Source organism: Oryx dammah, unplaced genomic scaffold (genome assembly GCF_014754425.2).
Source record: "Oryx dammah isolate SB20612 unplaced genomic scaffold, SCBI_Odam_1.1 HiC_scaffold_11, whole genome shotgun sequence".
Classification (NCBI taxonomy): Eukaryota; Metazoa; Chordata; class Mammalia; order Artiodactyla; family Bovidae; genus Oryx; species Oryx dammah.
This window is the reverse complement of record NW_024070195.1, coordinates 1,748,253-1,762,776: the sequence shown is the minus strand read 5'-3', so window position 1 is coordinate 1,762,776 and position 14,524 is coordinate 1,748,253. Positions and strand designations below refer to the sequence as shown.

General features: G+C 58.5%; 2 protein-coding genes across 4 annotated transcripts in view; one reads left to right on the top strand and one right to left on the bottom strand.

The window, feature by feature from the left end:
• The window catches only part of SLC22A23 (solute carrier family 22 member 23), a 122,858-nt gene extending 118,428 nt beyond the window's left edge, over positions 1-4,430 (top strand). For both annotated transcript variants that reach the window (XM_040249353.1, XM_040249352.1), the window contains one exon: positions 3,606-4,430. In XM_040249353.1, the coding sequence (XP_040105287.1) occupies positions 3,606-3,963 (358 nt within the window). In that variant the 3' untranslated portion in view covers positions 3,964-4,430. The remainder of the gene's footprint in view (positions 1-3,605) is intronic.
• A 2,638-nt stretch (positions 4,431-7,068) lies between these two features.
• Positions 7,069-12,421, bottom strand: PSMG4 (proteasome assembly chaperone 4). 2 transcript variants are annotated; one of them, XM_040249368.1, is made up of 4 exons: positions 12,167-12,421; positions 10,929-11,004; positions 8,178-8,293; positions 7,069-8,101 (listed from the first exon to the last, which is right to left on the bottom strand). In XM_040249368.1, exons 1-4 carry the CDS (start codon positions 12,338-12,340, stop codon positions 8,096-8,098), a joined length of 372 nt encoding a protein of 123 aa, XP_040105302.1. In that variant the 5' UTR covers positions 12,341-12,421; the 3' UTR covers positions 7,069-8,095. The 2 variants fall into 2 exon arrangements, with proteins under 2 accessions (XP_040105302.1, XP_040105300.1); XM_040249366.1 differs by lacking the exon at positions 7,069-8,101 and having other exon boundaries at positions 8,119-8,293.
• Positions 12,422-14,524: the final 2,103 nt, after the last annotated feature.

The window sequence follows — 14,524 nt, the reverse complement described above, 5'->3', positions numbered from 1 at the left end:
CGGACCCCGCCGCGTCCCCGCTCCAGGCGCACCTCAGGAGTGGACACCAGGGAGGGACAAAGACGGCCTGCATGTGATAACACGCGGGGCAGCCGCTTGCGTTGTATATAAATGTGTGTAGCACAGGCTCCCCCTGGGGGCTGACCCAAGACTCGGGCCCTTTGCTGCAAGTGGGCGGAGCTCACCTCTGCCCCGAGAGAGACTCATCCTGACGGCCTCATCTACAGGGACGGGTGGGGACAGAGTGCACGCAGAGGGTCTGATCCCAGGGACGTGGTGTTATCAGTGATTCCTGCCTGAGTGTTTCTGGCAGTGATACTTACGCAGAGATTGGCAGAAATATTTGTTCATCTCTGACTTCACAGAAAGGCAGTGAAAATAAGTAACACAATGGAGGAAGCGAAAAACAGGTTTGTTTTCTGTGTTCAAGATGCCGGATAATTTCAAGATTCTTTGTTTTTTCTTTTTTTTTCCCCAAAGATCCCAGAATACTTAGTTCAAGCTTGCTACTTCTAAGACATCTGCCTGCATACCTACCTTTCTGTCGTTAAAGTAACTTAGGTGTTATTACTAGTAAAAAATAAGGGCCCTTTGGCTCAAATGGTAAAGAATTTGCCTGCAATGCAGGAGACCTGGATTTGATCCCTGGGTGGGGAAATTCCCCTGGAGAAGGGAAAGGCTACCCACTCCAGTATTCTTGCCTGGAGACGTCCATGGACAGAGGAGCCTGGCAGGCTACAGTCCTTGGGGTCGCAGAGTCAGGCACGACTGAGCGACCATCGCATCACCATCACATCATCACTAGTAAACCAGATGGCCAGTGCACATTGACCCTGGGTCCTCGCTTCTCTAAAAATCTGTTTAAACATGGGCAGGTGCTGCCCTCTTGTGACAAGCTGGAGAAAAGCAGAAACATTCGCTGGGTAGAGCCTCAGAACCAACCACGGTAATCATCCCATTCTCTGAACTGAGATTTCTGAAACACAAGTGCCAAAAATGGAATACCAGATTCTGCCACAGCTGTTCCCAATCTTACTAATTTCAAGGGATCCTTGATAGGAAATCAACAGAAAATGGCTTTTGTGGGAAAAAGTACGTAAAGACGTGTTGCACAGTACAGACGCAGGCACACGTGTGCTGCATTTTTTATGTATGCGTTTGTAGACACAGAGACACTTCTTAAAAACGAGTCCAAAGTTCTACCGCAAATCAAATAGGCGGCGCTAGCGGTAAAGAACCTGCCTGCCAGGGGCAGCTCAAGTGATAAAGAATCCACCTGCAACGTGGGAGCCCTGGGTTGAGTCCCTGGATTGGGAAGGTCCCCTGGAGAAGGGAAAGTCTCCCCACTCCAGTATTCTGGCCTGGAGAATTCCATGGAGAGAGGAGCCTGGTGTGCCACAGTCATGGGGTCGCAAAGAGCCAGACACGACTGAAGCGACTTGGCGTGCACGCACGCTAACCTGACACCTTACCACGACAAGTTCTCCTGGACTCTGATGGGAGCCCAGCTCCTTGACCAGGACAGGACTCCCCTGGGGGCTGTGTGCCCACCTCCCCAGCACCACCCAGACTCAGACACGGGAAGGTCACCCAGGTGGTTTTGGAGAAAATGACGGCTCACTGGAATCAAAAGCCCGAAAAACACGCACTTTATCCCCAGCGCCGCACACGGCCCCGCAGCGCCCTGCGGCTCCCTGGCGTGACCAGACTCGTGAGGACCAAACGGTTGTTTCAGGCTCTTGCTCATCCATCTTCAGGGGCTCAGTCGCAACACTCTTCCAGGGTCAGCATGCCACTCTGCTGCATTCACTCGGCCAGCGGCCCTCCTGCTGAGGACCAGGGCGATCCGATCCACAGCGTCCCGCTGTTCACAAACCACAGTGTCTGCTGTGGACGTCCCAGAAGAGAATCCTTGACTGTCTCTTCCCCACTGCACGTTCTTGCCTCCTCTGTCACAGGCATTAGCGAGGCTCTGGGTTCATTTCTGGGCTTTCTGTTCTGCCTCTGGGCCAGCAGTACGCTGCTCTGGTTATTGCAGCTTTGTAGTGCCGTCTGGAGTCAGGGAGCTTGCTTCCTCCAGCTCTGCTCGTCTTTCTCAAGGTTGTTTGGCTATTAGAGGTCTTCTCTGTTTCTGTAGGTTTCTAAAATATTTGTTGTAGTTCTGTGGAAAATGTCACGGGTATTCTGATAAGGACTGCACTGAATCTGAAGATTGCCTTGTGTGGTGGTGATTTTAAGAACATTAATTCCTCCAATCCAAAAACAGTGTATACTTCCATTTGTTTTTGTCATCTTCTGTTTCTTTCATCGGCATCATAGCTTTCAGAGTACAAGTCTTTCGCCTCCTTAGGTAGATGGATTCCTAAGTATTTTACTCCCTTTGATGTGATGGCAAATGAGATTGTTTCCTTAATTTCTCTCACTGAGAGACTCTTGTTCCTGTACAGAAATGCATCAGACTTGTTTATTTTTTATCTTGCAGTTTTACCAAATTCACGGATGAACTCCTGCAGTTTGCTGGTGGCATCTTTAGGATTTTCTATGTATAGTATCATGTCATCTGCAAACAGTGACAGTTTTACTTCTTTCCAGTTTGGATTCTTCTTCTCTGATTGCTGTGGCTGGGACTTTCATTCAAAACTACACTGTGTAAAAATGGCGAAATTGCACACCTTGTTCACGTTCCTGATCACAGAGGAAACGCTTTTAGCTTTTCACCATCGAGTATGTTACCTGTGGGTCTGTGATCATGCTCCTGCTCAGTCACTAAGTCGTGTCCAACTCTTTGTGACCCCATGGACTGTAGTCCCCCAGGCTCCTCTGTCCATGGGGTTTCCCAGGCAAGAACACTGGGGTGGGGCTGCCATCTTGTCCTCCGGGGGATCTTCCCTGGAGGTGAATCAGACCTGCGTCTCCTGCACTAGCAGGCAGAGTCTTCCCCAGTGTGCCACCGGGCAGCCTGGGTTTGTCATATATGGCCTTTGTTGTGTTGAGGTGTGTTTCTTCTTGGTGCCGGACCCCCAAGCTGGGGAGCCCGACTTGGGGCTCAGAACTCACTTCTGCGGGAGATCCTCTGGAATGTATTCCCAGCATGTGGGTGGGCGGTCCGGTGGGGTCCCGAGGCGCTATGTCGTGCGTCTGGCCCTCCTGCCCATCTCGTGGTTCCTTCTTTACGTCTTCAGGTGTGGGTCTGTTTGGCAGTTTCTGGTCCTTTTCATCAGCAGCTGTTCCGCAGACAGCTGTGATTCTGGTGGGCCCCTGAGAGGAGGTGAGCGCGGGGTCTTTATGCTCTGCTGTCTTGGCAGCTTTCCTCTTGATGTGCTTTTAATGCCTTCATTAATCCGTGGACACCCTCCTCTCTTCTAAGCCAAGAGCAAGCCTGTGGACAGCAGCGTAAGCTAGTAACGCTTGGTTTCCCGACACTCTGTATCATGTACGGCAAGTGAGGCTGGTTTTCCCCCTTACGCTGGTGTTTATTATAGAGTCACCTTTGAAAGTGAACGAAGAGGCAGCCTGGGCTGACGGGGGTTGGGCGGAGGGGGACGCGGGACGGGACAGGGCGGGGGTGGCGCCTGGCGCGCCCCGCTGACCCGTGCGCCCCGCAGGTGCGGCGGGCTGGGGCTGGTGCTGGCCAGCGCGGGCTTCGGCATGCTGACGGCGCCCATCATCGAGCTGCACAACCAGAAGGGCTACTTCCTGCACCACGTCATCTTCGCCTGCTGCACTCTCATCTGCATCATCTGCCTCCTGCTGCTGCCCGAGAGCCGGGGCCAGAGCCTGCCCGAGAGCATCCCCGACGGCGAGCACTACACGCGCCAGCCTCTCCTGCCGCCCCGGCGCGGCGAGCAGCCGCTGCTGCCCACCCACGCCGAGCTCAAGGACTACTCGGGGTTGCACGACGCGGCTGCCGCAGGCGACGGGCTGCCTGACGGCGCCACGGCCAACGGCGGGCGGCCCATGTAGCTGGGCGCGGCCGTGGGAGACCCCGCTCCGCGGAGGCTGGGGCCCCGAGGGTTGGGGGGGGGACGCTGCAAAACTCTCGAGGAGCGCCCGCGTCTGAGGGAGCGGACCTAGCAGACGACCCTTCAGAGACTTTCTTTTCTGCCATGAAATGTTTGTATTTATTTTGGTCATTTTTACAAGAAGCACTTTATTCCCTTCCCTTCACTGATCTCAAAACGGAGACCCCTCCTCGGGAAGGACACGCGCGCGCGCAGGGACCGCGCAGCCCGTCTCCCGGTGAGGGGGGGGGTCCCCCCCGCCCCCGAGCATTCCCACGGCTGCACTTTCCTCAGACTGAGATGTGAATGGTTAGGGTTTTGCTGAAGTCTCTGTGATGGTGTGTAAAGGTCTTTTCTGTAAGGGAAGAACTTCCGCTCTGTGTTAAGGAAAAGCAGCTCACAATCTCATTAAAACCAGCTTCGTCTCTACTTGGAGATCATCCTTTTATACTTGACCCGGAAGCTCTTTCAGGGGAAAAGCATCACCATTTCACCGGAAGTCGTAGATGATGAGCGGTGGCATCGCCAAGGTCTTCCAGCGTAGGTCTGCCCGCTCCGCTCCCCAGCAGCCAGCGCCTGGCCTCCGCGAGTCAGTGTTGTGGCCCTCCTCCCGGTGCAGCTCCGCAGGAAAGGCCCCCCCCGCGCCGCACCGCCTCGCAGTCAGCGTTTCTGCAGCACGACTTGAATACCGGCTCCTTCCTGAACTAACACCGCACGGAAATCACCAGCCTGGAGGCCCCGGGGAGCCTGCGGGGGACCGCCGTGCCCTCTGCTTACCCTGGCCAGGAGGGAGCCTGGGGCGGGGCCTGACCGCAGCCTCGGAGGACATCGAGGCCGACCGAGAGAAGCAATAACCCACCGGAGCTCGCCCCGGCCCCGGCCCCGTCCCACTGTGCTAGGGCACGCGTCGCGTTCCTCGCCTCGGCCTCCCGCCCGCCCAGGTTAGGCCCTCGGCTCCCGGCTGCAGCTGTTTCAGAAGCAGCGCAGGGGAGGCCAAGAAGCTACCCTCACCGGCCAGGCGGGCACTGTCTTGCCGCAGCTCTGGCACGCGTCTCGGGGCAGCCTGTGCTGCTCTGGAAGGCCCAGCCCCCAGCTCTGGGGCACGTCTTTGCCGTGGGCTGTTCTTCCAGGCAGAGCGTGGTCCTGGGTCTGCGCAAAGCAGCAAGTCAGCTTTCAGCCCACGGTGGCACAGCCTTCACGCCCAGGGAGAGGTGGGCACGAGCCCGACGCTCCCCGCCTGACCCTCTGGCCTGTGTCTTTCCCCTGCCCCCCACTGTACCCCTACAGGCTGGCCGACCCCAGCAGGGGCCACGGGCTCTGGAGAACTTTGTGGGGAAGCAAGCAAACTCTCAGACCTGTGTTCCAGCCCCTCCTGTCTCAAGTCACTTCTGTTCTCTGTTTCCACGGGCGGGTCACACTCACCTTCACCTCCAGGCCTGTCTGTCTACTGCGCAGCTCGAGTGCCAAACTGGGAGGTGCCTCAGCCCTTCTCTCGTGCTGGGCACAGGGCCCCCGGGTTCAGGGCAGGCCCGCAGTGCAGGGGCTGGGCCAGCAAGCGGCGTCCCCGGGCCCCACCCGCCAGGTGTGCCTGCGCCTGTGACAGCAGCCGCAGGCCCTGCGTGGCCTCCCGCTGGCGGTGTAGACCTCTAGGGAACACGTGAGGCCGTGGCCTCCCGCTGGCAGGTAGAGCTCTAGGGACCGCGTGAGGCCGCAGGGTGTCCCCGCACACCACTCCCAGACTGTCCGTCTTAGGTGACTGCGGTAGACGCTGTGCCTCTGGGGTCAGCACCATCCTGTCACAGTCAGGCCCGGCTGCTGGACTGGAGAAGCAGCTGGCTGAGGCTGGGCTCCTGCAGGCGTGAGGGCGGCACTGCCCAAGCAGAGGCCTGTGTCAGCGCAGGCTCTGGTTCCGTGAGCGACAGCTGAGAAGCAGGGCCAAAGCAGAAAAGCCTCCCGAGGGCCAAGCCCCCGAGACCCCGCCCTCGTGGGCAAGCAGCAGGGCCCCGCTTGCTTGGCCAGGCCCTGATCACACGTGGAGCCCCGCCCATGTCCTCTGTACTCAGCAGGGATTTGCTGCTCAGGCACCTGAATGCCCGCTGCCCGGGAGACAGCGCCACCCAGCGCCGCCTCCAGCGCCAACCTGCCCACCCCCATCCCGGCCCCAGGAAGCCAGGACCCCCTTCCCACAAGTCAGGCACACAAGCAACCCTTCTGCTTTTTGTTCTTTTCCAGAAACCAGTAACAACTCACCCAATATCCCGCATATTAGCACCCAAAACAAAGGGTAAAAGAGTTTAAATGTCTCATTTTCTAAGAGCCTAATCACTTGCGACTAGGGGGAAGGGGCTGGTGAGCTGGCTTGACCACAGAACAGCAAGGATGAGGCCTCGCAGCAGAAGTACTGCCCCGGGTACCACTTCCTAGAGCCAAACAAGGGGTCCGAGGGGCCACAAGACCGAGGGGACCCTGGCCAGGATGCAGCCCCGGGCCGGGGGAACGCAGCGCACCGGCCTTGCTGGAGGGCTCTCCGTGCCCTGCAGCCCCGACCCGGAGGCTCCTGGGCGGGACCCGTGCAGCCCGCGAGTGGACGGGACCCCTGGAGTGCCTGCTGGCAGCACAGAGCTGCACCCAGCCCTGACCCGGCCTTCCATGCTGCCTGCATGCCGTCAAGGCTGTTGTACCCCGGGGGGGATGTATGTAAATGTAAAGAAATAAAGACGTTGCCCCATTAACAAACCTCCTCTGGAATGTCTTCCCTACCTCATCCAGTGGGATCCCCCGCAGGGCATTTCACAACCACTGGCTACAAGGAATAAACTCTGTTGGTTCAGGTCTCACTCTGTCTCTGCCTCAGCGCCTGTGTGACCCCAGCCCCTGCCCTGCCCCGGGACGGGGGCTCCCGGCTGGGCGGAAGCAGGGCAGGATGACCGCCCACCGCGTGCTGAGTGCTGCCCTCAGACCCCCGAGGAGGGGGCGGCAGGTTTCCGAGCTCGCCCCTCTCGTGTGGACGTCCTGCTGACCTCACCTGGGGCCTGGAGCCTCCCAAGAGGGAACGATTCTCACACTGTGACTGTCAGGGAAGACAGCACCCAGAGCTCTCTTTCATGTAGTGTTTTTTTTAACAAGAAAGCAATATTTCTTTAATAAAGTATTTATACCAAACTCTCCTCTCCATAGCCCCGATTTTGTTACCTACTCCGCCCAGAGAGATGCCCGCCGTACCTCCAAGCCGTTACCGGCCAGGGCTGGCAGGTTAGTGGCTTAGCCCGGGACCCAGTCCCTGGAAGGGCCTTTCATCCCAGCTGTCCCAGCTCAGCTGTGGGCATCGGCCTGACACGACACCTGCCACCACGTGAAACGAGCTCCGGGGTCCTGGACCACCGCCTCCTGAGACAAAAGGGGCCCACGTGGACCCCAAGGGTCAGAGTCCTGTGCTGGCAGCACGCGGGGCACTCTCCAGTCCCACAAAGCGGGGGCCGCCCGACTCTGGGGAGGAAGCTGTAAAAACTCCCCAGGGACGCGACTGGAAGCCAAGGGGAACCACCGACACAGGAACTCTGGCTTCCGGAGAGCAGCACGTGTCCCAGAGAGACTGATGCCACCACGAGCAGCGGGAAAAGGCCGAGGATTAAGACGTGGGAAGGAGGGGCCCGGGGCGTGGAAGAGAGAGCAGACAGATGGAAAGACGGGCTGCCGGAAGCATGGGGAGGGGCTGACGCTGGGATCTGTTCAGCGAAGCAGGTAAGCCCAGGACCTAGGTCCTAGGGACCCAGCACCCAGGGTTTGCAGAGCGTTTCTGGCGATAACCCAGCCCGGTGAGATGGTTCTCACCTACCAGGTTGAGGGGACAGGGCCCAGCGGAGCGAGACCCCGGGGATGGAGCCGGCAGGAGGGCCTGACAGTCACGGCCCACGCCCTCTCTGGGACCAGGCGGCCCCCCATCCTCACACGTCTTGCTGGAGCCCTCCTCCCGGGACCCACGCCGGCGACAGGAGGGAGGAGGCCGACCCTTTAAACACAAACAGGCACTCGTGGACCTGCGCCGCGGTGGGTCTGGCCGTTTATTCAGGCGCCCCGGTGCCCGAGTCTCTCCGCTAGAACTTCTCCGGAAAGGCCCGCCGCGGTGGGTCCGGCCGTTTATTCAGGCGACCCGGTGCCCGAGTCTCTCCGCTAGAACTTCTCCGGAAAGGCCTGCATTTCCTCCTTGATTCGGTTTTCCACCAGCAACTCGAAGCTGCTGCTGGTGTTCGGAAGGTTATAGCTGACGAAAACCTGCTTGCTGGTCTTCCTGGCTGGAAGAGAGAGACCACAGGGATGCGTGTGACCCCACGCCTGCCCACAGCGGAGAAAGGCCTGGGAAGGGCAGGCTTTTCGAGAGCGAAGAAAGCTCTGACTCCGACGACATCACGGGCAACTGCTGCAGAACAGACCAGCTGCCGGAGCCGCCCGTTGTCTGGAAGAGCAGCTCTGAGAGCCACGGCGCCAGGGCCCGGCGAGGCGCACCCCCAGCCCCTGAGTCTGTTCACAGACCCCGGTGTCTGCGAGCCCCTGCGCTACACACAGGCTGGCTGCTCCGCGTCTTCAAACCACAGATGACGTCCACAGATTTTAAAATATAAAGGTCTCTCAACAACCCTCTCCCCCAACCGCACCACCCTCCTCCCAGCGGAGCTGACACTCCTACGTGAACATATATGCAGGTGTACACACACGCACACACACGGTGTGGTTTTCAACTGGACGCTGAATACACGTCTGAGCCCCTTTCTACAGAGCCACCCAGGGCAGGTGGGAGCGGCTCCAACCAGGAAAACCAAGCTCAGCTGTACCCCCAGGTCCTGAGGACTAAGTGGGCGGTACCAGCCCCCTCACCCGGTCCCACCCCCGGGGCAGGGGCAAAGCGCTTCTCCCTACAGGCCACAGAGACAGATGAGTCCCACCATCAGAGGCAACAGTGGGCGGAGGGGGAAGCTGGGCCCTTCACGTCACAGCGGCTCCGCATTCAATGGCAGAAAGTCCCTGTCCCCAGGGGCTGCTGACTCCCATCCCTTCACGCGCCAAGACCCGAGCCCACCTGCATCGTCTGCCCAGCAGCCCCTCTGCCCTCCAGAGCTGCATGGAGCAAGGGGTTCCCGTCCACAGGAAGCCCCCAGGGCCCCCAGTTCGCTCATCTCTCCCACACGAGACGGTCTCGGGACACCTGTCTCTTCAGCACTGTCCAGACAACCAATAACAGTTAATAACGCTTTCCACTGCAGGGTCCAGACCCCAGCTCCAGAGGACAACAAGCAGGGCGTCACAGGCTGGCCAGCCACGATCTCAGCAGGCATGTCACCCACCCTGGGGGGGGCTGGCATCTCACCACGCGCACCTGACCCTGCTGGGCGGTAGGCTGGCATCTCACCACTCATGCCTGTCCCTGCTGGGTAGTGGCCAACGGCTGCCAGGTTTGTGGATATCGGTAGGTAGGAGCCTCCATCACATCTGACTTAAGTTACAGAGGATGTCTGTACTCTGTTTCAGATTATGTTGTTTGTAAACTGATGTAAACCACGTGAAAGAAAAATGCTAATTTAAAAAAGCCCCAACATTTGCACAAAATGCAAAAAAAGATTACAAGAGCCCCGGTTTTTGCTCACAGACTGCTTGCAGGCCTCACCCCCAGGACACTGGGAACCAGCTCATTCGTGTCTCCTCAAACAAGCTCCCGCCGCCTCCTCTCCCGGACTCTGTCCACACTCTGGGACCCCCCAGGCCCAGCTCCACACGCCAGCAGGCTCCCGCCCTCCTCCACCAGGCCCGGCCCACGGGGGTCTGCCTGCTGCGGAGGGTAATGTTACCCTGAAATGCAGGCACACACACTGAAGCGAAAGGGCATCAGGCTTCCAACCCATTTCCACTAAAAACTAGCAACTCTGGCGAAGGCAGAGAAGGAACGGCAGCACCTGGGAACCAGATGAAGGCTAAACAGGAAGCTTTTCTATTTTTCCTGTTGGTTTTCTGTAGATTCAGAATTGCTTCCTGTTAACAGGTCACCAAGATAACTTACTACTCGGTAGATTCAGAATTGCTTCCTGTTAACAGGTCACCAAGATAACTTACTACTCGGGTTCCTAAACCTTCAGACTAAAGCACAAGTGTGGTGGATGGTCCTGAGACGCGGCCGCTGGCCCTGTGGTCTCCACCCCGTCTGGTGCAGCCTGTGGGCGCTGTGACAACCCCACCCCTAGAAAGCCACCATGCCCGGACTGCATGTGACTGTGGGGTGTCCCAGAGTGACCGCCACAGACATGCCCACTCCCCAGGGACCAGGCTGACAGATCTGTGAACACAACCACAGGTAAGCGCCTCAAAACCATGGCAGGGGTCCCATCGCCACACCCCGGCCAGGACACCGGGCTCCGCACGTGGCCGGGACACTCAGGCCAGACGGGGGCGAGGCTGCTCTACCCATTGAGGTCCCCAAGCACCAGGGACCACCGGGCATGGGAATCCTCAACTGGACCAGCGAGGCATCTGCAGGACGTGTGATCAGGTGCAATGGAGGCTGGAGCCCCCAACTTCACCAGGCCCTCTCCCTTCGAGTTCTGAGCAGCATCACGTGCAGTGGATGCTACCTGGAGCCGCTGCCACTGGGCACCGTGGGCATCACTCACCCTCGCCTCCCATGAGGACGAGGAGCAAAATCACCTGTCACTCATTGGCTTGGAGGCAACCAAGGCCATCAGAGCACGTGGGGAGCAGGCCCCTGGAGAGGGTGCTGGCACTACCTCCTGAGACCCGTGCGCAAGGCCTGGGCTTCCTGCAGCAACCAGGGGGGTCACCTCCCAGACGGAGACCCTTCCTCCTATGCTGACTCACCTCCCCGCTCCACTGAACAGCGAGGTCCCCACCCGGGCGCTCCGGCAGCTGAGCTGCAGAACTTACCTAAGCGCTGGGCGAGGCCGGTGGACATGGTGTCAGACGTGTCCCCGAGGAGGGCGGTGGACAGGGGGATGGAGTCCTGCAAGGAAAACAGAGCGATACTGGTTCCTCTGCGAGGTCCAGCCCTCCTGGATCACCTGGGCCGCCCTTCCTGCCACAGGTCAACCTCCCCCTGCGGTGGGCCTGTGTCGCCCCAGTTCTGCAGCCTCTCCCAGCAGCAGACAGGCCTGCCCAGGGAAGGGCTGGAGCAGCCCAGAGGGGCAAGTGGGTGCAAAGTCAGAGGGGCGGGGGCACCGCAGCCGTGATGGGGCCTGGAGGTCCATGCAGGCTCTGAACTCCTGGGGGTCTGAGCGGAGGGATGACAACGCTGATCCTGTCAGTGCCAGGCTAAACCACGGCCTGCAAGAGGAACGTCCAAGTCGTAGCGTCCTGACCCCAGCACCTGCGAAGGTGACTTTATTTGGAAACAGGGTCTCTGCAGATGTAGTTGAGATGTAAGCAAGGGGAGGCGGACTCTTCCTCTAACAGGACTCGTGTCTTAGAAAGAAGGGGAGAGACAGATGCACAGAGGAGGCCTGGGACACTGGGGCAGGACTAGGGTGACAAGGTTGCCAGACCAGAGGCCACAAGGTGTGAGCAGCACCGCAAGCCCAGAGGCGGGAGGAAGCAGCCTGCTGACGCCTCGATTCCGCCTTCTCTGCTGTTCTCAGCTCCCCGGGCTGCGGCCCTTGGTTACAGCAGCTCTGACACACGGTGGCAAAGGGGACCTCGGCCGAGGGCAGCGATGGCGCGGGGCCCAGGTGGCAGGTGAGGGAGGTGAGAAGTGGCCGGATTCTGCGGGAGGGGCGGCCCCGGAGGAGCGGCCTGGGGTCTGGAGCGCCCAGTGGGACACCAGTTACAGCCCGATGGGACAGCGGAGGGAAAGGGCGGGAAAGAGGTCCGTGCGGGAGACGTAAGCAAACGCGGTCAGCGAGGAGCCGGCAGAAAACCGGAGGGACACGCCACCCCCGGCCCAGGCAGGGTGAGAGCGGACAGCAGAGGTCCCACGGGGGCCCCGACACTCCAACCAGAGACGCGGCGGGGTGGGGGGGACCAGCCGTGCGGCGGGACGGAGCCCCGCGGTGGGCGGCGCAGCCTCCGGCCCCGCCCCCTGCCGCCCCGGCCCCGCCCCCACCCGCCCCCTCCGGGACCCCAGCGCCCCTCCCCCTGCCTCCGCCCTCCCCGCCCCCCGCCGCACTCACGTAGCGCGTGCACATGGCCACGGCGAGGTTGCGCAGGTGCGGCGTGGCCCCCACCCAGAGGAAGAGCGAGTCCGTCAGCCGCATCACGTGGAAGTGGACGAGCTGCTCCCACAGCCGCGCGCTGAAGTTGTGCAGGGACACGTCCCCGCCCGCGGCAGCCGCCGGCTGCTCCATCCGCACGGAGCCCGGCCGCGCCAACCCGCCCGCCGCCACCAGACGCCAGCAGGAGAGCGCCGAAAGGCCGAGTGGGCGGGGCCTTCCGGGAAGGCGGGGCCTGGGTGGGAAGTTGAGGGGCGGGCCCGGGAGGGGCGGGGCGGGCCCGGGAGGGGCGGGGCGGGCCGGCGTCTCCATTGGGCGCAGTGTAGACTCGCAGGAGCACCTTCCCGGGTATAGACGCGTGATCCCGCGCTGTTTACTCGGTGCCACGAGCGCTCAGCGCGGCGGCCTGTGTCCCGCGAGCTGGGTTACACTTTCTAAAACCCTCCTGCTGCCAGCAGCCCCGTAACTGCAGGAGGCCCATGAGAATGGCAGCGATGTTGGGGGAGCTCTCAAAAGGAGAGCTGCGTGGACTGAGTTACGGGCGTGGGCTGGCGCGCCTTTGGTCCGAGACCGCAGAGCTGACCCCTGTACAAGCGTGGGCCTCGGCTAACGGTTCAGCCCGAGACTCAGTCTCCGCATCTGCCTCAGAGACGGGGACGGGGGCCACTGTTAGCCGTGCTGGGGAGCTTGACTTGAGTCACTCTGGGACCCTCAGAGTTGACGCAGGGACCCTGCAGTGTGTTGAGAGAGTGTCTTTGTAGTAAAAAGCACACAAGCACCCATTCTTGTCAGATTCTGTTGCAACTAACTTGGGTTTAAGGATAGAGTTATCAGTTCTTCCTTTTAAATCTCTAATAGGTCTAAATTAAACTGACAGTTAAGAAAGTAAGTATTGTTAAAAAGTTTGCTCTGTTCGCTAATTAATGATTCAATTTATAATTTTCAAGTCAATATTATAATAGATTAACAGCTTTATTAAGAAATAAACTACAGTAACTGCACTGATCAAAGTATACAAACTGAAGCTGTAACACGTCTAACTCATAAAATCATCACCACAATCAAGAGGGTACATGTCCATCACCCCCAGAGGCTTCCTCAAGCCCCTGGGAACTCTTCCTGACCCCCACCCGAGACACTGTGCCGCACTCAGTCACAGAGTAGTTTGCGTTTTCTAGAGTTTTATGTAAATGGAACATACAGTGTGTACAGTGTTTTGTCTGCCTTTTTTCTCCTCACAGTCATTTTGAGATTCACGCAGGTTGTTGCATGAGTCAGTGGTGATCAGGGTTCCGCTGGCTGGACACATCGCTGTGTGTTTAGCTGGCATATGGTGGTGTCCTCTTGGGCGGTTTTCAGTTTGGGGATATTGCCGTCAAGCTGCTGCAAACACATGTGAACAAGTAAGTCTCTGTATGAACATGTGCTTTCATTTCTTGTAGTTAAAGACCTGGAGCAGAATGGCTGTACCATGTGTAACTTCTTGAGAGCCTGACAGGCTGTTTCCACAGTGACTGTACCACCATATATTCCCAGTCTGTTTCATTTAGCCATCCTAAGGAGTATCTCAATGTAAGTTTAATTTGCATTTCCTTAATTATTAATGAACTTCAATTTATACATTACATCATAGACAAAGTGAAGTCAAAATGGTTCAGAGACGTAAATGGGAAACCTAAAGCTGTCGGACTTGCAGAAGATATAGGAGAAAGTCTGTGACCTTCTTTAATCAGACCAAGATTTCACAACAAAATACCAAAAGTGTGATCCATGAAAAAATAAATCAACAAACTGGACTGACACAGCAGGTGATGTCACCCCGCATTAACTCCTAATACCCTCTTAATGCCTTGTCCCCTTAGAAGACAAACGCCATTTTCAAATCAAGAGTTTCTCTCTCTAAAGAATCCTGAAGAGCTGTCTGTGAACTTAAGGCAACTAGCTAACCCCGTTCCCTGCCTCCTCCCCAGTCCAGCCCCAGCACAGGTGGGATCGTGCTCCTCTCTGTTCCTCCCACTGGGCTCAGATAACCACCAGGGAAGTCACATGACCCAGCAGGCAGGCTTACAACCTCTAGCCACCCCTTCAGCAGCTGTCCCTTAACACACTCCCCTGCGGGCCCCAGGATTGCACCCTCTCATTTGCCTCGAGGACGCTTCCCCTCAAGCCCTAACCCCACCAAGCCCAAGTTCAGCAGATGACCCAGCTTTTGCATTTAGAAAGAAAATCGAGGTTGTCAGGCTCAATTTCCCCAAGGCCTTGTCCCTCTACTCAAACCCGTACCTTCTGGTGGCCTCATTCTTACCTCCTTCTCCTCCT

Excerpts from the sequence above, each read along its gene's own strand:
- PSMG4 (XM_040249368.1), bottom strand. The coding sequence starts at position 12,340 with ATGGAGCAGCCGGCGGCTGCCGCGGGCGGGGACGTGTCCCTGCACAAC. Across the intron at positions 11,005-12,166 it reads TGGCCATGTGCACGCGCTAC|GACTCCATCCCCCTGTCCAC; the intron begins GTGAGTGCGGCG and ends TTTTCCTTGCAG. Across the intron at positions 8,294-10,928 it reads CGGCCTCGCCCAGCGCTTAG|CCAGGAAGACCAGCAAGCAG; the intron begins GTAAGTTCTGCA and ends TCTCTCTTCCAG.